We start from the raw sequence: 25,458 nt of genomic DNA on the forward strand, positions 1-25,458 counted from the left end.
CCCTTTAGTCCCGGTTGGTACCACCAACCGGGACCAAAGGTCTCTTTTCAGCAGCCCAAAGGGCCGGAAGCAGAAGCCTTTGGTCCCGATTCGTGGCACCAACCGGGACTAAAGGGGATGCATTGGTACCGGTTTGTTGTGGCACCAACCGAGACTAAAGGGGGGACATTGGTACCGGTTGGTGCCACGAACCGGTACCAATGCAACCCCTTTAGTCCCAGTTGGTGCCATAAACCGGGACCAAAGGCCCCTGTGTTGCCCGCGTCGCGGCCAAAGTTTAGTCCCACCTCGCTAGTTGAGAGGGACGCGCAGTGGTTTATAAGCCCCACTATCGCACCCTTCTCGATCTCCTCCCCATTCCAGGCTTACGTGCCTAATTGTTACTGCTATGCCTGATGGGCCTTCTGGGCCATCTGCGGGCCTGAATCCTGGCCCATGGATGGGTTTCTAGTCGTATTCAGGCCGTGGTGGCCCAGTTGGTGGCAATTTTTTATTTTTTCCCAGTTTTTTTGTTTTCTTTTTTGCTTTATTTATTTTGTTTTGTTTCTACTTACAACAAAAAACTTATTTATTTTATTTTATTTTGTTTATAATTACTTATTAATTTTATTTTATGATAATTCTTTTTGCTATTAAAGTTTCTAACAAATAAAGTTCTTTATGAAAATTCCTTTTGCTTTTAATGATTTTGAACAGAAAATACTTTGGTAATTTTAGTTGCATTAATTTTATATAATTTTAGTTTCAATAATACTAGAGGTTGCTTATAATGTTTTGAACAGAAAATAGTTTGATAATTTTAGTTTCATAAATTTTATTTATGTTATTAAAGTTTATTTTTTTTGTTTCTACTTATCTATTTTATTAAAGTTTATATTATTTTGTTTCAAATTACTTATTTATTTAATTTTGTTTCTGACTTTGTTTGTTATTTTTCATCCATTTACTGATTATTTAGAGCTATAAGACCATGAAATTGAAAAGCATTTGAAATAAACTCTGAAAAGGTTCCAAGTTGGCATGGTATCATCATTTCACCCACATAGCATGTGCAAGAAAGTACAGAGACTTACGAAAAAAAAAGGATGCACTTCGTGTACAAAAGAGACAATCTCTTTCGAAGCATCCAAGTTTCATAAGGAAACTCATCTGTTACAAAGGGATTTCATATTTTGGAACTTATTTGAACTCCATAATTTTTTTGTGTTCAAAATGCACCATTCAAAGCCACATCATCAATTTACAACCCTTTCTGACTTCATTTGTTATTTTTCATGCATTTACTGATTATTTAGAGCTATAAGACCATGAAATTGAAAAGCATTTGAAATGAACTCTGAGAAGGTTCCAAGTTGGCATGGTATCATCATTTCACCCACATAGCATGTGCAATAAAGTACAGAGGCTTAAGGCAAAAACTGGATGCACTTCGTGTACAAAACAGACAATCTCCTTCGAAGTATCAGAGTTTCATACGGAAACTCGTCTGTTACAAAGGGATTTCAATTTTTTTGAACTTATTTGAACCCCCTTGTTTTTCTGTGTTCAAAATGCACCATTCAAAGCCACATCATCAATTTACAACCCTTTCTGACTTCATTTGTTATTTTTCATGCATTTACTGATTATTTTGAGCTATAAGACCATGAAATTGAAAAGCATTTGAAATGAACTCTGAAAAAGTGCCAAGTTGGCATGGTTACAAAGGGATTTCACCCACATAGCATGTGTAACATATAGCTCTCCGGAGCATCTAATTAAACCATACATTGAAATTATGTAAAACATTTATATGCAAAAAAATGTGATCATAATCGCAACTAAGGTAACAACTGATCCAACTGCATAATGATACCAAGCCTCGGTATGAATGGCATATTTTCTAATCTTTCTAATCTTCAACCGCATTGCATCCATCTTGATCTTGTGATCATCGACGACATCCGCAACATGCAACTCTAATATCATCTCCTCCTCCTCAGTTTTTCTTATTTTTTTTCCTTCAAGTAATTGTTTTCTTCTTCAACTAAATTTAACCTCTCTATTATTTAATCTCTCGACAATAGGGTCGGTTGGAATTTCCTGTTCAACCACCTCCTAGATAAATAAAATTTATGTCACGTTGGTCGGCATAATTACCATAAACAATAAATGAACCAAATAGTTATCAAAAGATAATATATACCACATCTGAATCATAGACAGGACGAGGGCCAACGGCGGCGGATACCAAAACCATCGCACTATATAATAACAAGAAATAATAAAAGTAAAAAAATTAGACAAGTATCTATCTGAAGTAAGAATTTTTTTTCTTTCAGAAAGAAGACAAGAACAAGAGGCTCACCACGGTGGTGCCGGCGACGAGATCGGCACGGGCAATCGACCGCGGTGAAGACGGGGACAGGACGTGACGGACCGCTAAACCTAGACAAATATCGGGGAAAATGGAGCTCGGAGGTCGAGTTTCGAGAGAAGAACGATTAACTAGCGTGGCTCAGACATTTCATCGAACACCTCATGTGCATAGGAGCTAGAGCACCCAAACGCCCTCCCCTCGCCGGCCAGAAAAAACAGAGCACTGTGGAGTGCTCTGCTGTGGCGATGGGGTATATATATGCAACTCATTTGTCTCGGTTCAAGCCACAAACCGGGATCAATGGTTGTGGGCCAGGAGCGAGGACCATTGGTCCCGGTTCGTGTCAGGAACCGGGACAAATGGGTCCATACGAATCGGGACCAATGCCCACGAGACCCCGGCCGGCCCCCTGGGCTCACAAACCGGGACGAATGCATCCATGGGTCCCGGTTCTTGACTGAACCGAGACTAATGGGCTGGCGAGGCCCGAACGAAAGCCCTGTTTTCTACTAGTGGATGTCTGTTTGTATCTCATGGCCAGGACCAACTGCTCCGTTGCAACAGGGTCGATCATGTGGACGTGCGCGTCGTCTTACCCCGTGGAGGCCGGAGTCTAGCTAGCACAAGAATTTTCATGTATGGAATTACTATTTCGTCCTGATCATGGACTGATGGTGTGCTCCTGACCACCCGCTGATGAACTGCTATCATATCTCCTGATGGTGGTGTCTATCCTGAGTCAATGGATGATGGTATTCTCGTACGTCATGCATGGACTCTCATATCCCAAATTCTCATGCCCAGCTGCGCGCTGCGTGCAGCTTCCACAAGCAACAACAAATGCGTGCTTTTGGCATCATGCATGGCCGTGATTGAGTGAGCATCTTTCATGGCATAGCTTTTGGGTGGCTTAGAGAGTCGCCAAGCTCAGCACAGTGATCAGCCTGTGTGCATGAATGCATGGCTGCTCGAAAAGTATGCATCCGAAGAGAAGCGTGACACTATGATCTGGTGGGGCTGCTGTCTGTACCGGCGGCGGTGGCAAGGAAAGGCTACTACTGTTCCCGTACAGGAGAGGAACTTGCCGCCGGTCGATCATGCATGTGAACGTGCGCGTTGCCTACCCAGGCAGCGGTGATTGAAGAGCTCGTGAGCTTCCTTGGATCATCGACTGACATGATGTACGTAAATCGTACACATAGTTTATCGTACGCATAGCGGGCGAAACCTATCCCCCCACGCAATGGAAGAGGGCCGTAGCCTCGCTAAATTCACTCTTGATCTTCCATAGGACGTCATTTTTGGCTCCTTCAGCCTCCGAACATTCGTTGTATCTCTTTTTTATCAATAAAGCGGAGCACTTTAAGCCTAAAAGGAAACCTATTCCCCGCGTAAGGGTGAGCAAGGGAGCTCCTATTTCTATTTTCTTTGAGAAACAGCAAGGGAGCTCCTTTTTTTGAGGGGTGAAATCAACTTTATTCATCAAAAGACACATGAAGTGGGATACGGTTCTGGTTATAAGGAACGCCAAACCAGACGTGGCAACCAGGACCTCTAAAAAGTGAAAATTTCGCTAGACTATGTGCTTCATAATTCGCAGCACGACACTCAAAAGTAAATTTACAATGAACAGTGGTAGTCAACCATACTATTCGGACGGTAAAGTCCTTAATAAAGAGACGAGACTCTGATACCAATTGAAAGAATCGATATAGTTGACTAGAGAGGGGGGGGTGAATAGGCAACTAACAATTTTTAGCTTTTCTTTATCAAATTAAACTTTGCATCAAAGTAGGATGTCTAGATATGCAACTAGGTGAACAACCTATATGATGCAATAACAACAAGCACACAAGCAAGCAAGGGATACAACACAATAAGAGCTTGCAGAAGTAAAGGTGAAAGATAACCAAGAGTGGAGCCGGTGGAGACGAGGGTGTGTTACCGAAGTTTCTTCCCTTTGAAGGGAAGTACGTCTTCATTGGAGTGGTGTGGTGGCACAATGCTCCCCAAGAAGCCACTAGGGCCACCGTATTCTCCCCACGCCTTCACACAATGCGAGATGTCGTGATTTCACTATTGGTGCCCTTGAAGGCGGTGACCGAACCCAAACCCACAACTTAATTGGAGGCTCCCAACAACACTACGAAGCTTCACCATAATGGAATATGGCTCCGCGGTGACTCAACAGTCTAGGGTGCTCAAACAACCCAAGAGTAACAAGATCCGCAAGGGATTAGTAGGGAGAATCAAATTTCTCTTGGTGGAAGTGTAGATCGGGGCCTTCTCAACCAATCCCTAGAGAATCAACAAGTTTGATTGGCTATGGAGAGATATCGAGGGAAAATGGAGCTTTGAGCAACAATGAAACTTGGGAGAGAAGAGATGGTCAACTTGGGGAAGAAGACCCCTCCTTATATAGTAAGAGGAAAGATCCAACCGTTACCCACTTACTCAGCCCGCGACATGCGGTACTACTGCACATACTTACGGTACTACCGCATAGGCATGCGGTACTACCGCTAGGCAGTGCGGTACTACCGCTCGTGCGGCAGGGGCTAGACGAGGCCCTGTTGCGTTAAAGCAACGAGCAGTACTACCGCGCGTCCTTGCGGTACTACCGCAAGGCAGGGTTCGACTAGGCATGGAAAGGCATGGACTAATAAAACTACATCTGTGGCTACTTTCGCCGAGTTTCGGTCTATGCAAAAAGCCGGCACGGTACTACCGCACGCTGGGAGCGGTACTATCGCGTAGGGCGCGGATGTAAAAAATTACTTCTGCGCCTACTTCCGCGCACGTCAGGGTGCTGGGCTAGAGGCCACGATACTACCGCTTCCCTGGCCGGTACTACTATGGGCCACTGCGATACTACTACTACCTTGAGCAGTACTACCGCATGCCACAACACAATATCACTTGGAGTCCTTCATTTTATAAAGACACGGATAAACGGTCGGTGCTCCAAAGAAGCAAAGGAAAGGTGGTGCAAAGGAACAGACGTGTACGTGTTGATTCCACCCTAACCTTTTCGAAGTGGACCCCCTCTTAATAGTACGGCTTTCCTATGACTCAAATCCACCGAAAAGAAACGTAGAGAAATGCCGTCTTCACTAGGCTCCGAGGGGCAACGAATCGTCTTGTGCCTAGACATTAGATATCTGAAATTCTTAATGCACACGATTAGTCCGCAAATGCATTATCATCAATCACCAAAACCACATAGGAAGAAATATGCCCTTATAGAGGTATTATTGTCGAGAACACAACACCGTCATCCGATTCGGCAAGCCCGGTCTTAGATTTTTACATGGATAGCACGAAGAAAAGTATGGTAGGTGCTGGAGCTCCAGAATAGCACCTCCTTTGAGGAAAACAAGGTCCATAGACGTCGTTGCCACTTACATCGACATAGTCAATGCAGGGTTTTTCACAAGGACTTTGAGCACATCCGTACATCAAGAGGGCAGCTGACCACCACCATCATCGAGCCATTCAATGATGAAGCATGACCAACCGTTGCAGCCAACTTCACCTTGCGGAGACCACCTATGGCCAAACATCAGCACTAGCGCTAGATCAACCAATGGCCCACCGAATGCATCGCCACCAGACATAACACAAGTCGTCGTGCCTGCTAAGAACCATGCTAGAAAAGGAGTAGAGGAGCACTGCCCAAGGCTAGGAACCTCTATGGTCCTGGGTTGCGGCCATACATCGGACATGTCGTCACGCCCCACACGCTCCCACCCACCGTCTGAAGGTGGGGAGATAAAAAACCGGTTGTTGCAGCACCGCCACAACTCACCACTACCTCCACCAGCACACTCCATCACCATAAGCCTTTTCCCCAAGCTAGACCACCAAGGGCCAGATCCGCCCAAATCGAGCCTGGCATGCGAACCATCATCTATAAACCGCGATATGCAAGCTCGCCTTGCCCAAAACCACCAGCGCGGGCCATAGGCAGGACACTGGCACGTGCCCTGGGCGGACGACCGGAGCATATGAGGCTGGCATCGCACCCCCGAGACTGAGGAGAGCCCCTAGCGTCACCACCTTGCATAGGGCGCAACTCCTCGAGGGACCCAGATCTGATCCCGATGCCTGTCATAGAGTGACCTCTGCCGTGCGACACGGTCATCGATGCATGCGTGCTGTTGCCTAGGCCTGCCACCGGAAGGAGAGGCCGTCACCCCGATTCTACGAGGATGCCAGCAGACCGTGAGAGCCCTACTGCCTCCATCCCTAGGCATGTGTTGCTTCGCTTGCGTCCCTCTGGTGGCGGAGAAGCAGGGGAGGGGTTATCGACGCACTGACCAAACACTTAACATCTATGTGAAGAGCTTCATCGTCAAGACGCACACGTATTTTACTTACAAAGATGAATTCTCTTTTACACACGTATGTCTACATTTCTCAAGGAATTACCACGAGGTATGACTTTTTAAATCAATACTTATTTCGTGGATGGCAAGTAAATGTGAGTCCAATATAGTAATTTGTTTGGTCCTTGAAACATGTCAAGAAAACTGCACTCGCGACTCTCAATGTGGGCTCAAATGAAAGGAGGGTTCCATTTGACGCTAACTTTAGCAAACAGCCAACCTTTCATATAGGCAGCGACCGACTGGCCCCATCAACGATGCACAGGGCGCACCAGTTTTTCTTTTTTCTTTACTAGCTTTATGTTTTTTGGTTTCATTTTTCAAAAAGATATTCCCATAAAAAATAATTTCTAAGTAATTTTTATTTTTAAAACTTGAACATTTTAAAAATTCACCCTTAAAAATTTCATATTTTTGAAATGCTCAAATTTTCTAAATATTTTTTTTAAAACTTGAATAAGATTTGAAATTTGTAAAAAGAAAATTGATGTGGGGGGGGGGGGCGTAACCATTAAAGAAGAAGAAAACACGAAAAAATAGAGAAAAATTGGACCGAAACCTTCTAAAAGGTTCCCAAAATGGGTAAAACATTTCGAAAGGTTTCCAAAACTGAGATCTCCGTTGCACGTAAACCCAACCTAATGGGCTGACCCATGTGTGGTTCACTCGCTCGCTCGCTCTTTATGCGAAGCAGAGACAACTTGCCGTAGAGAGTGGGGAATAGGGGTTGCCCAAGCAAAATGCATTGGAAAGCCCATGTGAGGAGCCCGCCAAGAAGCCCACTCTCTGGCTCTCCGCATATATCTAGCGATAAAATTGAGGCAACAAGCATGAGGTCCACATAATTTCTTCATTGTAGGAACATGAGCACACACGGGATTGAGAGTATGGAGGCGAAGAGGATGAGGGGGGAGAAGTCCGCCACCAGGGAAGGCGCCATCCCTCTAGAGGTGCTAGACTGTGCCTTCTGCTTCGATCCCCTCAGACCTCCCGTCTTTCAGGTCCTCCTCCTCCTTTGCCCTAATTGACCCCATCTAGATCCGCCATTTCATAAGGGATTCGGTTTCCATGTTATTTCTAGGGTTCTATTGTGTCTTGGAAAAAACTCTAGAAGTTCATATAGAGATTATATACATGGAGGTGAAGTAAATCAAATTACATCTTAGGCACCAAACAAAGTTTTTGATCAATGTCATCATATATGACAAATAGAGAAAGAAAATAAAGTGTTACTAACTACCTCACTAAACGCACTCCTCTCATGGTACTTTGTTCACCAAAACAACCAATCAGATTTGCTAGCAACATCACCAAAAAGGAAAGTTCAGTTTTGTGATTTAAAAAAAACATTTGTTCAAACTGGCAAGATGAATTTTAAATTATGTGCACTTTCATAGTCATCTTGTATCAGGAATATGGTGTCATATGCATATTGCAACATGTTGACACCACCCTCTAAATATTCTTCTAGTAGTCCTTCAACTAACCTAGTTTTTTTTGGCATTCTCCATCTACATTGCTAGTACATCTGAAGATAAATCAAAGATAACAGTTGATAGGGAATCCCCTTTCCTCAATCCTTTGTGGGTGGGAAGTATGGGCCAATACAAGCATTGCACTTTACCCCCACATGCCGAGGTCTAATAGTAAACACAATCTAATAAATCTTCAGTTTCATGATTTGCAAAACAAAAAAAAATAGTTTGTCATATGCCTTTTCAAAGCCAACTTTAAAAATAGTCGAGCTTTGCTTTTTTTACATGACATGTATCCAAAGCTTCACGTAAAATAAGGACCCCTTAAATAATGTCTCTCTCCTTAACAAAAGTTCTCTGAATAAGGGTATGGCATCACTAGCATCCATATATTGAACCTACTCATAAGGATCTTCACAAAAAAAAACTAACATTTTGGTTTGCCTCTTAGCTTTTAGGCACGTGGGTGACCAAACCATAACTCATTGTAGAAAGTTAAGCCCTCCTATATGGAAATCATCAAATAAGGCCTTGAAATCATTGTAATAATTTTCCAAAAGGGTTGATAGAATGTTGAAGTGAGTCCATTAGGGATAGGAGATATATTGTGAGCTATTTGAAATGCTGCAATTTTAATTTCCTTCGATGATAATTCCTTTGTTAATTTAACTCAAGCCTCTATGGGTATAGTAAATGAATTTCCACCTCAAAGTAAATTGTAGGATGATCAGGATGTCCTAACATACTTTTATAAAAAATGTTAATATATTCAACTAATTGTTTAACCTTCAATAACCCATTCATATTGGTTAAGGGATGTAATTATATATATTTGATGTGCATGAATTAGCTTTAGCATGATAGTACCTAGTGTTACTATCCCCTTCCAAAATTTATTTCTCGTTGGCTCTTTGTAACCACTTCAACTCTTCTTTTTTCATAATCTTGTCTAGTTCAGCTCTAAGTTCCAATTGTTCATGTACTATGGAGTAGTGAGCCCATGGATTTCGCAATGTTTATCAATGTTATCTTGTTTTAATAGATTATCCTTTTTTCAGAATTCTATATGAGGCATTCATTTCTTTGTCATCCTTTTAGTTTTTTTCCTAAGATTTCTCAGTCTGGCCAACCACTTCTCAGTCTTAGCTCCATTGATATTGCGGTTCATCCAAACTTCATGTACTAACTCACTTAATCCTTCCTTCAGAATTTAAGAGTTTTCAAACCTAAAAATTGGGTCCTTTTTTCCTGCATGTCCCATGTATATATATACAAAGGTGCATGATCAGATTTCTCCCTTCTAAGGGCGACAATATGAGGCATTTATCCTCACAAACAGTGTTGCAAGTCATCCTATCCAATTTCTCAAAAATGAGTTCCTGCAAAGTATTGCCCCATGCATAATGTATTCAATTCATCTTAATTTCTCCAAAGCTGGTGTGTTCTAGTATAGCACTAGATACAAAACTCTAGTGTCCAAGGGTTACTAGTTTATTCTTTTTAGAAAAAAAATTGAATGCTGTTAAAATATCCACCAATCAAATTCAGATTTGTAAAATCATGCAGAACCCTTGAAAGTTTCAGATTTGTAAAATCATGCAGAACCCTTGAAAATTTAGACAAAAAGCCAACTTTCCTTTCCATTTGGGCTTCCGCTTAAACCAACATTAAAGTCCAAATCAAGTTTGCTTTCTTATCTTGTACTGCTATATTTATGTAATAGTCACCATCGTCTTGTGTTCCTATATACATACAATGATTTGTTATTAACACCAAGAAATAGCCCCCTAGATCTAACCCTAGCAGGAGTATGTTGCCAACGAAAATCCCTACCAATACATATATTGTCAACTATGTTCTAGAGAATGGTTGTCTCATTGTTTCTTGCAGACCCACAAGTTCGACAAGTTTTTTTCATAAATAACTCTATTAAGTATCTCTTTTTAACCTCTCCCCCAAACTCTCTCATGTTCTAAGAAGCACATCTCATTTTTTGTTCCTTCATTTATTTTTAAATTTCCTGATGTTTGTAATGAACAAACAGGTTGCACACACCCATTACCACTAGCATGTTTTTTCCTTTTTTATTAGAGAAAACCTGTGTGAGATGATCCCACCAGGCTTCTTCCATATCCGTATGACTATTGTCTCCATCAGAGAATAACTCCTCTAGTTCCACATCTCCGGTTTCAATCTTACTAGGAGTGTGTATCTCAGGGGGGAGGAGATTGTTGGTTAGTTTGCTTGTGTCATGAGATCATATCTAACTTCCTCAAGAGATTTAATACCATTAATGTTATGATTAACATATCAAAAGAGCAACCCAGATTCACCTCTGCATAGGAGGTCATCTAAGCAAGACTAGGATTACTAGAAGAAACTATATTAGGGATGGATATCTTTCTAGAGTCAGTCTTAGCACCAACCCTATCTTTGGCAAGACATTCAATCATGAGCCCTCCCAAGACTTCAATCTGTCGCACCTCCTTGGATTCTCATCCCCTTATTTGTTAACATTTAGATCTCTTGCGCAAACTTTCCTGATTTTTGAAGTAAATGATACACCCAATTCTTGGCTAGGTTCATAGTCATTTGGTTCTCTTCCTCATTATTTTTCATCTTATTCACCTTGCACTTTATTTTTTTACTACTTTGGTCTATGACCCTAGTGCCTCCATTAACTCTTTCTCCTGCGTTATCTTAATAGATTAATTGTTGTTGGAACTCTTGTTGTCTTTTGACTTCTTTTTCCAACCCTTGGCAAGTGGAAACCTCATTGATTTAAATTGTCTAGGAAACTAGGAGTACAAAGAGCGAACACCCACCAAGCCATCGTTCAACCAAAACAAAATTTTCTTTGAACTTTTTTGGCAAACATCCTCCTAACTGCCACGGAGTCTCCTTCGTTTATGTGTATGCAAATGTTTTTAGCAAGTGTATCGGTATTATCTTTCTCATAGGCAAGCCCATGATTAATGCTTTTCCTTCATGATATAATGCAGTGTAGGGTCGGGCATGTGATATGTTCCTCTTGCCATCACAAGCTCCGGAAGAAGGACAATTGCCATGTGTGCGCCATTACCGGAGGCTACAATCGCTGCATCGCCTTCGACCACATCCTCGAGTCTATTAAGGTCTCTTGCTCCAACTCTATCTATGGGTGCACCGTCAAGACACACTACTACCACCAAGAGGAACACAAGAAATCATGTCCGCATGCGCCGTGCTTCTGCCCCGAGCCCGGTTGCGGCTTCGCAGGCTCAACCACCCAACTCCAGCGCCATCTAACTGTCGATCACATGTTGCCCGCCACTGCGTTCGCGTATGGATATTCTTTCACCCTTCATATGCAGGAAGGAATGCGTGTACTCCACAGGAAAGAAGAAGGTGGACCCCTTTTCCTAGCAAAGTTCACGTTGGTGCCGCCTTTCGGCAATGCTGTCTCCATCTTGTGCATTGTTCCTCATGCTGTGACGGAGAATCATAGGTTCGAGTGTGATGTTGATTTCTACAGCCGCACCATGGGATGGCACCAACATTCAAATTTCCAGATCATAAGCACGAATCTCTCCAACGGGTTCCCAGGGGAGGAGGCCAGCTATACATTTGTTGTACCAGATATTTCTTCCGACCCGCACACCACCACCACCCGCCTCCTCATTCGCCCCCCAAAGATATCCTGTCCCTAAGTGACTAGCGTTGGAGAAGTTAGTAGTCAGGGGGTCTCTACCGCATATGTGTGGCGGCAGTGATATGCCGTGGTGCAACTTGAGTGTTGTTTACTAGTCATGACTAGTTGGATGTTTTATTTTATCGCCAAAGCTACAATAAAATAATCTAGAAGTTTGTGATAATTTGGTCATGTGCATCTTCAGAAGAAGGTTCGCTTTTATCATAGCTAGGATCTTTGTTGAACTTTGATGCTTGAAAACTTGCATAGTGGTGCGCTTGTCACTCCAATCGAATGGATACCGGCAGCACACGTGAAGTGTGTTTTGAGTTTTTTATTATGGAATATTTTGCTACATTTTCTTTTAAAAGTGTACGCTCACACATATACATTAGCTATTGATGGTCAGGTAAGGCGTACAAGTGATGTGCACCCCTTTGTTGAACCAAGTGCACATCGTACATGTACTTGTACGCCTTACCTCCTTTGTTAACAGCATCTTGCTCTCCTTTGTTGAACCAAGTGAAGTAAATTTAGAAAAGTGTACCCTGCATGTCACAATACAAAGGCAGTGAATTAGAGTTCCACCTGTCAACAATTTATTGGTTAAAATGTTCTTGTTTATCCATAACTTTCTAATCCAGAATTCTTGAATTTTCGTGTGACGATACCATCATACCACTGACGTGTGTATCTAAACATCGTCACACCAGCAATGTAACATTGATTTGCATTGTGGCTAGCTTTATGGATACATAAATCTGAAGGTTGCAACATTTATGTCATTGTCACTATGACTACAGGTCCCAAGCACAAAGTTGTACTGTTAAAAGAAAAAAATAGTTGTGTAATTCGTCTGTCTGCATTTACTAATATACTCCCTCTATAAAGAACTACAGTGATCTAAACGCTCTTATATTTCTTTACAGAGAGAGTACATATCATAACGGAGTGTAGCACAGTAGACACAGTTCAGCAATCGATGGCCTTTTAACTGAAGAAATCAGAGGACATACAACATGGTCAAGGTGACTAATGGCTCTTTGTTGAGCAAAACACTTGATTCTTCAGCATAACCTTCCTGAAAAGCAGCCAGCAGTTTAACCAACCCTGCAGTACAACAGAAGAGGAGAGGTGATTTAATAAAACCATCACAACACAAAATATTTTACATGCCAATGTACTATCAGTCTAACATCAATGCATAACTTACTCTCAGCAACCACTGTCGCATTCCAAGCTTACTTTTTAGAAAAGGAGGATGACCCCCGGCCTCTGCATCTGGGAGATGCATACAACCACTTTATTGATTATTCTCGAGGACCTTACAAAGTATTACAACAATATGCCTGAATCCGCCATCTTGGCAACATATGCCACTACTCCTATCCAAATGATGCAGGGGTGCTACCTGGGCCACATACCCAGACTACTCACCTAATCCTATCATCAAAAGCCAGAAGCCCCAGCCGAGCCACATACCGGGTCTGGGGCATAAACGGTCTGACGCACTCACATGTGTCGTCGCCGCCATCTTCCACAAGTCCGTCTTCAGAGCAGATATTGAGGCTTCTACCTTGTCAGGTCACTCCGTCATCGATGCCACCTTGATGCCAGACAACTACCTCCACCTGCGCGAGTCCATCACCGCGCATCGGGCGCCGAGTCTCCACTGCACCACGCCGCCGAGATCCGCCGTCATCAATGTGAAGGATGAAGCACCGCTCCACCAAAAAGGCTCCTGTTGGTCCCTCGATCCCGTGTATGCCTCCAAGAATGACGCCCCCAAGGAGGAAACGACACCAACGCGCCGCCGTCATCCGATCAACTGATCTAGAGTTTCCCCCGGAGTTAGCGGATAGAGGCCTAGAGCTTCTCCACGGTGATGCCTTCAAGAAGGTAATGACACAACAGGGTGCCACCAACGCCGGTCATGGCATCAAACCGAGGACAAGGTTTTCACCCGGATCCGCTCGAAGAACCTCCATCACGTAATGTGTGCACGACTCGCCGCCGATCTGAGCCGCCGCACAACGAGCAGGCCGCACCAGCCAGATCAGATCTGTCCGGAGGGCACAACCCGCATGGTGTCGACCCAACCACCAGGCCCTCCATGCCGCCACCGCCGATCCGAGGTTAGATGGTGTGTCGCCGCAGACCCGGCCGCCGCCAAAGATGTGCATAAGATGATTGCACTCAGGTAAGCCTGCGCACACAAAACAACTTTGGAATTAAATACTTTTGGCATTCAAATCAAGATACTGCTTATACCTAACCAAACAAGATCTAATATATTTTCTATTTTCCACATGAATATTTTATTAGGGATAAACCTCCCATTGGGTGTTGAGGCTGACCTTGAAGCTAACATAGAGATCACCTACATGACAACCATCTGAATTTCCTTGGCCAGCACTGCCACGACAATGTTTTGAACATATGGTCATGTAGAACAAGAGCATGTGAGTAGAGAAAATAAAGATGTGTGTTGCTGCAGCCGTCCATCATGGTGAAAGAATGGAAATATTACAGGCAAAGTTACACGGCTGCATCTCAATAGTCTTATCCATAGAAAGGAAGAACCAGGTAATAACTCTAAAAATCAAGAACCAAGAAGGCAAGTTCTCAACATGGCATGCAACTAATTTACATATAACACAAGTGCATGTTTAGTAGTACTTGCTAATCAAAATCTTAGTACCAGAGCTTGAACAAGAGTAACAACATGTGTAGAGCTGCTGAAAAGAGGTCACCCAACATCTTACATATCATATTGAAAACTTGCATAAATTGTTCAAACTGAGTCAAACCAATAGCAAGCTATCAAAAAGCAGGTAGGCACACAATTAGTTAACGGAGTCTACTAATTCAAAAAAGCATAAGGAACTTCTCCATGGAGCATACACTATCTGCTTTCAGCTAGCCAAAATGACATCGATATTGGAATGGAAGCATTAAGTAAATGTGTGTGATTAGCTGGAAATGTCTTGCCTGTTGAGGCCGACGGGTACGTGTTAATATAGCGGGGCGCACATCCCGTACAGCGCATACAAAGTAGTTTAGATACAGGAGATATTCAGGGAGAAGAGATAGAACTTGGGGAGAAAGAAACAACTCATCTATGTCTATCTATATCTATCTAACTACCTCCAGGTGCGGCTCAGGTGTATGCGCCAATATCACATGCCAATGTAACATCATGTTTGACACCCTCCCTTAATCACAACTTCATCAAGTTGAGATTATGCTTGAAGTTCTCAAAGCTCTTTGTAGGCAGGGGCTTTGTGAATCCGTCTGCAATCTGATCTTTAGAATGCACAAACCGAATGTCAAGTTGTCTTTGAGCAACTCTCTCTCTGACAAAATGAAAATCTATCTCTATATGCTTTGTTCTGGCATGGAACACAGGATTAGCAGAAAGGTAAGTAGCACCAAGATTATCACACCACAAGCATGGAGCTTGTTTGCTCTTTACACCAAGCTCTTTCAACATAGACTGAACCCAAATGATTTCAGCTGTGGCATTTGCTAGTGCCTTGTACTCTGCCTCAGTGCTTGACCTAGAGACAGTAGCCTGTTTGCGTGCACACCATGATATCAGGTTAGGTCCAAAAAATACTGCAAAGCCTCCCGTGGAGCGCCTGTCATCCAGGCAGCCTGCCCAATCAGAGTTAGAGAATGCACTGACAAGAGTAGAGGATGACTTGCTGAAATTCAGACCTATACTCAGAGTATGTTTAACATATCTAATGATACGTTTTGCAGCTGTCAAGTGAACAGTGGTAGGTGCATGCAGAAATTGGCAAACTTTGTTGACAGCAACTGAAAGATTAGGCCTGGTAAGAGTCAAGTACTGAAGAGCTCCTACTCGACTTCTATATTTTGTGCTATCTTCCTGACTCAAAAGTTTACCTTCCATAAGTGACAATTTTTCTGAGCTTGATAGTGGTGTGAGAGAGGGTTTACAACCTTGTAGTCCTGCCTTTCTGACCAGATCAGTGGCATACTTAGCTTGAGAGAGGTGAAGTCCATTTGAATGCTTCTTTACCTCAATCCCAAGAAAGTAGTGCAAGTCCCCAAGGACCTTTAATGCAAAATCTACACTCAAGTCTTTTAACAGTCCTCTAATTGCTTCATCGGATGAACTGGTTACAATTATATCATCAACATAGATGAGAACAAATATGCATGTATTGGATCTGTTATAAATGAACAATGATGTGTCTGACTTAGAGGGAATAAATCCAAGTGTTTGCATCTTATGACAAAGACGTGAGTACCACACCCTTGGAGCTTGCTTCAATCCATATAGAGCTTTATCAAGTTTGCACACATAGGAGGGAGTTTTCTTACTTTCAAACCCAGGAGGTTGTTTCATATACACTTCCTCTTCCAGAACACCATGGAGAAACGTGTTTTGTACATCAAGCTGCCTGAGACTCCATCCCCTGGAAACAGCAATGGACAAAACGAGACGAATAGTGGTTGCTTTTAAAACAGGACTAAACGTATCCTCATAGTCTATACCATACCGCTGTTTGAAGCCTTTTGCAACTAGTCTAGCCTTGTAGCGATCAATGGTTCCATCAGATCTCCTCTTGATCCTGAAACCCCACTTGCAATCAATCAAGTTTTTACCTTGCTGTGGAGGAACCAAGTGCCAAGTCTTGTTTTTCTTTAATGCCATGTATTCTTCATTCATTGCCTTCTTCCACTTATCATCGTGAAGTGCTGCATCAAGGGTTGCTGGCTCATATGGTTCTCCTGTGGAACAGACCAAACCATATTTGGTTACATGTTTATAATTTAAAGAATGAATTAACCCTTGTTGAAGCCGTGTTCGTCGTGATGGAGGTGCAGCAGAATCCACAGCCACAGAGGATCCAGAGGGCTGCATGGATAGATCAGCAACATATCCCGAGGGGGATCCTGCTGCAGACCAAGCAGCAGTTGCCACAGCAGCTCCAGTGCGCGCAGGACTGGCCGGATCTTCTGTGGCCGCTGGCTAAGGCGCCTCTTCAAGGATTAGCGCAGAAGATCCTGCGACGGGGGCCCGCTCATCATTGCGCAATGATGACACCGTGGCGCGGGTCTGCGGCTGGTCGGTTGATCAGCTCCAGCGGGACCGGCTCTGGGTCCCGCGTCCGCATTGGCCCGCACGGATTGGCACCGCTGATAAGTGACGGGACGGGCGCCGTACCGCGTGCCGCCTAGAGGGACCCGCATGTCGGGGCTGGCCCGCGTGTGTGTCGTGGAGGCACGCGCATCTTGCGTGGCGGCGCACGCGCCTGCGCCTGGCGTCCCTGCACCACCAGATTCCGAGGAGGATCTGGTCCGCTGCTGCGCTGCCGATCCCGAGGAGAATCCGATTTGCTGCTGCGCTGCCGATCCCGAGGAGGATCTGTTTCCTGGCGCGTGGTCTCCTGCCACGGAACACATGAAATATGGCCCAATTTTTTTTCTGTTTTGATTATTTTCTTCACAATTGTCTCCTGTTTCATCAACACAAAGCTCATGCACGGCATTAGATGAGTTAGTCAGCGAATGATCATCAATATTTTGTCCCCCTTGATCAAAACTAGTGAGATGAGGGGGTAGGAGGAGAATTTCTTCTCGAAGTAGTGCACCGGCGTTGGGGTGAAGATCGGCGAATGGAAACTTGGTTTCATCAAAAATGACATCATGGGAGATGTGCACTCGTCCGGTTGAAACATCTAAGCACTTGACCCCTTTGTGTTGTGCACTATAACCAAGGAAGATGCACTGTTTTGATTGAAACATGAGCTTTCGGTTGTAGGGACGAAGGTTGGGCCAACATGCACACCCAAATACACGAAGGGACTTATAGTCTGGTTTGGTGCGGAGAAGTCATTCTATTGGAGTTTCATTGTGAATAACACAACTAGGGAGCATGTTGATGATATGAACTACAGTTAAAAATGCTTCATCCCAGAATTTTAGAGGCATGGAGGCACCAGCGAGAAGAGCAAGGCCAACTTCGACAATGTGTCGATGCTTGCGTTCAGCTGACCCGTTTTGTTGGTGAGCATGAGGACATGACACTTGATGTGAGACACCAAGTGTTTGGAAGAAGGAGTTTAACTTTTCGTATTCCCCTCCCCAGTCTGACTGGACAGCGATGATTTTGCTGTCAAATTTTCGCTCAACGAGTGCTTGAAATTTTTTGAACACTTGAAACACATCGGATCGTTTCTTTAAAAGATAGATCCAATAAAATTTGCTAAAGTCATCGATGAAGCTAACATAATAGGAATGTCTGCCAACAGAGGTAGGGGCAGGACCCCAAACATCAGAAAAAATCAATTGTAATGGGTTGGTAGAGACACTGCTGGAAATAGGGTAAGGCAACTGATGACTTTTAGCTTTCTGACATGAATCGCAAATTGTCTCATTATGACGCTCACCAACAAACGGGAGATTATTTTTCCTAAGCAATTTTTCAACTAAAGAAAAAGATGCATGTCCTAAACGATCATGCCATCGTGTGGATGAAAGCTTGATAGCACCACAAGCATATTTATTTGGTCTTCTAAACTCCGGGATCAACGGATAGAGGCCGCCAACGCATCTACCTCGATAGAGAACTGTCCTTGTTGCCTGATCCTTGATCAAAAAGAAGTAAGGGTGAAATTCAAGAAATACATGATTATCAAGGGAAATTCTATGGACAGAAAGAAGACTCTTGTTGGCGCTAGGAACATGCAAAAAAATTCTAAGATGGATATTGCGATGAGGGGTACAAAATATTGAATGACCAAAGTGACTTATACTCATACCTTCTCCACTGCCAGTGTGGATTTGATCCTTGCCACGGTACTTCTCCTTCATGGTTACTTTCTCGAGCTCGTTGGTGATGTGGTTGGTAGCACCACTGTCGACGTACCAGTTCGTGTCGACACCATATGAGCCATCAGCCGCCGCAGCGACCTTTTCTTCATCTTGTGAATCGTAGTCGTCCTCCTCATACCTGTACCAGCAGTCCTTTGCTGTATGCCCGAGCTTTCCGCAGATCTGGCACCGAGGACTGTCCGGACGGTTCCTGCCGCCACCACCAGCACCGCGTCCGCGACGGCCTCGGCCACCAGATTGAGGTGGCGTGGCGCCACGGTTGCCGCCACCACTGGACCTGCCCTTGTTGCAAGGAGAGCCACGGGAGCGAGAGCCGCCACCCCGCCCACGAGTGGCCGCGTTCGCGGATGATTTGAAGCCGCTGTCGCTGGCCCCCTGGAAGTGAGCCATGCGCTGATCGAAGTTGGATAACATGGCAAAACGTTCATCAAGGGTTACCCCGGTTACGCGAGCGTCGAGGGCAGCGACCAGGGGATGATAGTCGGCGTCGAGCTCGTGGATGATGTAGGAGGCGAGTTCGTCGTCGGGGATCGCCTTGCCTGCGGCAGCCAGCTCGTCGGGGTAGCCGCGCATGGCGGCGAAGTAGGAGGCGACGAAGAGGTTTCCCTTCTGCGCGTTGATGAGAGACGTGCGTATGTTGTTGATGCGGCTGGCAGACTGGGACGAGAACATCCCAGCGAGCGTCGTCCAGAGCGCGCCCGCGGTGGTGACCGTGGTCACCGTGAGCAGCACCTCACGCGTCAGGTTGTTCAGCAGGTACCCCAAAACCTGCTGATCCTCCCAGACCCAGATTGGGTGGAGAGGGTTGGGCGATGATGAGACCTCCTTACCGTCCTTGGTGGTGACGAGGAGTTTCTCCGGCTCCGGCTGGGTGCCGTCGACGTAGCCGTAGACACCGGCGCCGCGCAGCTGGGGGATGACTTGCGTGTGCCATAGCACATAATTTGTGCGGGTTAACTTCTCGGTAACTTGGCCGCTGAGGTTGGTTTGGGATGCGCCGGAGGTGGAAGACATGGCTAGGGCTAGATGGAGTTTGCAGGGAGCTTCGATGGGAAAAGGATAGCTCTGACTACCATGTGCGATTAGCTGGAAACGTCTTGCCTGTTGAGGCCGACGGGTACATGTTAATATAGCGGGGCGCACATCCCGTACAGCGCATACAAAGTAGTTTAGATACAGGAGATATTCAGGGAGAAGAGATAGAACTTGGGGAGAAAGAAACAACTCATCTATGTCTATCTATATCTATCCTAACTACCTCCAGGTGCGGCTCAGGTGTATGCGCCAATATCACGTGCCAACGTAACATCATGTTTGACAAAATGCACACATGGGTACCTGAACAACAGCTCTATAAACATGTACATCACTTCAAGTACCCCCAGCCTGTTGAACGATTGATGCACACAGCCAACACGGATCAACTAGCTACCACATACGTAAGTGTACTTTGTTCCACCTCCTTCCCACGCTTACGCTTGACACGGCACACGCTATCTTCGCAGAAACACTGATCAACTAGCTGCCACAAACGGAAGCATACTTTGACGCATCGCCTTCCCACGCTTACGCTTGTCGCGCACTATCTTCATGATACTGACAGTGATGCTGCGGGTGCTAGAAGCAAACAGTGAGGAGCCATCATTCTCTGTGAACAGTAACCCGTCGGAGAGGTTGGTGCTCCTGACCTGGAAATCAGAGGACTGCTGCTGACCCATGGCGGTGCAACTGGAACCAAGACGGCACCTGAACCTACGCTCAGCGGTGGCATGAGGATCCACGCACAGGACGGAGGCAACATTGCCCAAAGGCGGCCGGGGTGAATTTCACAAGGAATAGGGGCGCTTGGTCTCGGGCGTGGAGAACCCACGTCCCTTCTTTGACAGGCAGAGTGAACTTGGCGTCGTACTTAACCTCCTTGGATTTCCATTTGTGGTCGCCGGTGAGATGAGCCAGGAGATTGACGGTTGTGCCGGCGAAGCTGCAGGCGTGTCCTGGGCAGAAACATGGCACCTGTGGGCACGAATTGTGATGATCTTCAGCCTTGTAGTAGAGTGTCTTCACAGTGCAACCATACACGGCATTGGAGCAGGGAACACAAAATGACTCCAGGATTTTGTCGAGCGCGATGCACCGACTGTAACCACCGGTGGCCGTACACATGTGGCAGCTGTCCTTGTTGGGTAGGCTGTCGTGGCAGGACGAGCATATTACATGCCCAACTGTGCACTGGGTATCAAGAAGGAAAATGCACCATGGTTAGAGGCCTGCTTGTGAAAATGATTTTTATGCTGCAAACATAAATCCTCAGTTTCAGTTCAGAAGGTTAGAGGGAAACAACAATGAGGAACCGTGCATACATGATTGATCAATTTGTAATTGCTGAAAAGTAATGATGGTGTGACATGGAAATGTATTATGCAGGCGGCAAATTAATTGCATAATCCCTTAGCAAGAAGTAAAAGGATACTTGGCAACAGATTCCCCAAAATAAAAGAGACTCAATTTTTTCCCGGTACCTTGGGAGTTGGAGGTGATGTTTGACTAAAAGTTTACAGAAAGAAAATTGATACTTGGAATAGGATGACTGGGCTGCAGGTCGAACGGATTTCCGTAGCTGTTGGATTCAGTCATTGGTTTGTAAGGTGCTTGATGAAGGATGGGGAATGGTCTGATTTAGGATGGCCCTGTGGTGTTTGCAGAGCTATGTGGTGCTGTTCACTCTTACTAGAGCCGAAGAGCAGTACACTTGAGTGCAATCCATCCTCTTGCAATGTAATGAGGTTGTCACTGGTCAGTTGAGGATTCAGCTAGTTAATGTGTCAATCAAGGATTCAGCTTTCAGTTTGCTGGTGCCTCATACAGTAATTTGGACAAGACAAAATCAGACCTCAAGGGGAGGCGCAGGGTGAGATTATTTGGTATATTCTGTTGCTTGGATGAAGACACTGACCGATCCCCTTTCCTTTACCTCTCCCGCAGCAAGATATGCATGAATGGTGGTGAATCGATGTGACACTGTTGATTTTAGCTGAACTATCTTTGCCATCTACTGTATGATTTCTACCTGAACTTACAGATTTATTCTACAGGCATTCAGGCATTGGCATCCCAATCGCCTAATCATTCAGGCATTGGTAGATCAAACGAGGCAAACAGTGCTATCCAATAATCCAATCCACCAATCTCGTTCGAGCAAGGGAAAGCAAAAGAGGGGAGAAGCAAGGAGACGTGGATGCGGTACCTGGAGGACCGGACCGGAGGGCGGAGGGGATCCATGCAGATGGTGCAGTCAAGAAGATCCAGTTCGATGCTGCCATTGCTGGCCGCAGATGTGTTCGTCTTCTCAAGCCTCCGCGGTTCCCCTTCCCTCGCCCTCTCCCCGTCGCCGCTCTCCTTCTCCTCCTCCATCGCTCTCTGCCCTGCAGACTCATGGCTCTCTGCTCTGCCTGCTAGCCGTTCTGGTCTGGTGATGCGATGTGATTGATGTGATGAGACGGACAGTGCTACAGAGGAGGCTAGTAGATAGAGTAGTAAAAAAAGGGTTGAGCAGCGAACCACGGAATTTCCTATTTGACGCTCTCTGCGTCTAAATGTCGCGGTAACGCATAGAGCGAGGACAGGATTTTTCATATTTGACGCTATTTTGGAACCGTTTTGGCTGGTTTTTGGTTTCTTTTTGTTTTCTATTTTTCATTTTTTTTCGTTTATTTTGTTTCTTCTTTTTTTTCGTTTTTCTGTTTCTATTATATTTTTTTCGTTTTTGTTTCTTTAAATTATGTATTTGTCCAAATTTTCACAACATTTCAAATTTTGTTCAGGATCTCAAATATCGTTTTCAAATTTTGTTTGCGGGCCTAAAAAATGTTCCCATTTCAAAATTTCTTTGCAAATTTAAAAAATTGTTTGTGTTTTAAAATTTCGTTCCGGAGTTACAAAAACTGTTCGCAAATTTCAAAAAAATGTCCGTGAGTTCAAACAATGTTCGTGTTTTCAAATATTTTTTGGGAATTTCAAAAAATGTTCCCATTTTTAAAAAATGTTCACCTATCCAAAAAAATGTTTTGGAATTTGGAAAAGGTTCTCATTTTTGGAAACAAATTCGTATTTTCAATTTTTGGGGGGAGTTTAGAAAAATGTTCCTGTTTCCAAAATTTGTCTGCCATTTTAGAAAATGTTTAAGTTTTTCAAAATTTTATTCCCAATTTCGAAAACTGTTCGGAGTTTCATAGAATATTCACGTTTAAAAATAATAATGTTTTGCAATTTAAAACTCTAAAAACGTAAGGATCAGCGCTTGGTTTGGTTCTTAATTGTTTTGCGGTGCATGATGAATCAGGTAGGTCGCTAGCTCAACTAGTAGCAGGACTTCTTGCGGAGCACCTGGTCTTAGATTCGAATCCTGTGTAGCTCTTTTTTTTTCGAGCGCTAAAGATTCCGTTCTTCGCAAGTAACATGGGCCGCCCCGGTCGGGATCCCACCTGTGCGTGCGGTCGACATTCTGCCGATCTGTCCACTCACTAGTGCAGAACCGGCCGGGCTTTAGTGCCGGTTCGCCAACCGGCACTAAAGAGTGGGGACTAAAGGTCCCCTCCCTTTAGTACCGGTTCGTCACGAACCGGCGCTAATGTGCCACCACGTGGCACGAGCTAGGCCCGTTTGCATGGAGAGCAGTAGTACCGGTTGGTAACACCAACCAGTACTAAATGTTTAGGTGTTTTTTTTAATTTTTCTTTAGTTTTGTGTTTTCAATTTAATTTAGTGATTGTTTTACATTATAATGAGTTATTAAATCATTAGGTGAAAGTACCGCGGATTAGTTTTGACTGGATGCATTATTGGATATCTCTATATCTAGCTACCTAGAGTATATGCCATATCCATATTATACTTGATCAACTATAATATATACGGATATGGCATATACTTGATCACTTAGGTAGGATTCATCCAGCTGAAACTAATCTGCCTTTCTTTCATTAAATGATATAATAATTAACTAGCTATCTAATCACCACCAGCACTACTAGCTTAAAGAAAAAACATTCACTTGTACCAGAAGCAAAAATATTATCAATCGAGTTCAACATGTTTGTCATGATATTATAAGCGTTCATATATAACATCACAAAAGCAAATCACTTAAGTTCAGAACGAAGAACACGGACATGAAAGGACAAGTACTAATTAAGAGCAGCATGAAGAACTAGTTAAATCACTCCTGCTAGCTACTCTCTCTCTGGTAAAATAGCATAGAACATGTATAGCTCTCCTGATTGATCATACTGGAGCATGCCGATGAACCTGTCTCCTAATCGTGGGATGCGCTTCTCATTGCTGCCACCTAATACTTCTCTGCGATCATTAACAATTTTCCTTCAATTTTCACTATTAAGCATTCATCGCTTCTAGAAATCCTGAATGCATTCATGTGCAATGCAGGATATCTTGACCGTAAGCTAACAATTGACATCTGACCTTTAGTCTCGATCCCCTGAGACACAACTGTCATCGGGAGTCCCTGTTGAAGAACATTGTATATTACTTAATTAATATACATAGCAATGAAAGTTTAGCAAAAAAAATGTATGCAAAATATGCACTAAGGACAAATAGTAAATATCTTACCATCATTCCTAAATAGATGTGACCGTAGTTCAATACCATCACTATTGGTCGCACGTTTTGAGTACTAACATTTCTAAGTGCAGGAAGAAAATTTGTCTTGACAGTATGAAGTTCCTCAAGCCATGAAACATAATGACTTATCTCCTCGCAGTTTAGTTCAGCTCCGGGACAGTAATAGGTCCTGTCTACCAAGCGCCGGACATGTTTGGTTGAATGGAGATAAGCTGTCAATAGAAATTAGTTGTCAGTTATTTTTGAATAAGCAATATTAAAGACAAAAATATAGTTGAGAAAAACTCACATAATGCTAAAACTGGAGGCGTCTGCACATCGACCCATATGTCTCTATTACCTTCAATACCATTTTCCGGACAAATATCAAAGGTGATAACCATACCAGGCTCAAATGCATAAGCCTAGCATAGTGCTTGCCAAGTTTTGCATTCAAAATAGGTGTACGTGTGTGTATTGTATACTTTGACGTTGAAAGTATAACCATCATGCTCAGTTTTCAGATAAGCTCTCTTTACCTCCATAGTTTACATGAAACCTGTCTTATCCAAGACAAAAATTCTTGCATGGCACGGGATGCGCTAGTAGAATAGTGAAAATTAAAAATTATAAGTCAGGCAAATGAAGCATATATAAGTCATGCTTAATTACGAAAACAGACTTGTCGTTGTGACTTACTGTATCGAATTCGAAAGTCTCATCCAGCTTGATGCTGAATCGCCTACCATCAACAAGGAAATTTCTATCGCACTGGCCGCGCTGGTCTTCACAGTATTCGCACATAATGAAATTTTTTCCGTCGTCAGACGACATTTCCTATGTTCATATTAGGCGAAACATTAATCACTTACTAATTCAATTAATTCAACTACTTCTATTAATTCAACTAAGCATTTACTAAAATAAACTAGTTATATTAATTCAATTAGTTTAAAGCATTTACTAAAAATAAACTAGTTATATATATATATATATATATATATATATATATATATATATATATATATATATATATATATTAATTCAACTAGTTCAACTAAAAATTTACTAAAAATA

General features: G+C 43.7%; 1 protein-coding gene across 1 annotated transcript; it reads left to right on the forward strand.

The window, feature by feature from the left end:
• Window positions 1-7,610: 7,610 nt before the first annotated feature.
• LOC119280623 (putative E3 ubiquitin-protein ligase SINA-like 6) lies at window positions 7,611-11,911 on the forward strand. The gene is made up of 4 exons (XM_037561417.1): window positions 7,611-7,748; window positions 8,792-8,829; window positions 9,512-9,608; window positions 11,225-11,911. The coding sequence occupies exons 1-4, from the start codon at window positions 7,611-7,613 to the stop codon at window positions 11,909-11,911; spliced, it is 960 nt and encodes a 319-aa protein (XP_037417314.1).
• Window positions 11,912-25,458: the final 13,547 nt, after the last annotated feature.

This window comes from Triticum dicoccoides, chromosome 3B, assembly GCF_002162155.2.
Source record: "Triticum dicoccoides isolate Atlit2015 ecotype Zavitan chromosome 3B, WEW_v2.0, whole genome shotgun sequence".
NCBI classification, from domain to species: domain Eukaryota; kingdom Viridiplantae; phylum Streptophyta; class Magnoliopsida; order Poales; family Poaceae; genus Triticum; species Triticum dicoccoides.

Excerpts from the sequence above, each read along its gene's own strand:
- LOC119280623 (XM_037561417.1), top strand. The coding sequence starts at position 7,611 with ATGAGCACACACGGGATTGAGAGTATGGAGGCGAAGAGGATGAGGGGG. Across the intron at positions 8,830-9,511 it reads TTAGGGATAGGAGATATATT|ATTTCTCCCTTCTAAGGGCG; the intron begins GTGAGCTATTTG and ends GTGCATGATCAG. Across the intron at positions 9,609-11,224 it reads CAAAAATGAGTTCCTGCAAA|TGTAGGGTCGGGCATGTGAT; the intron begins GTATTGCCCCAT and ends GATATAATGCAG.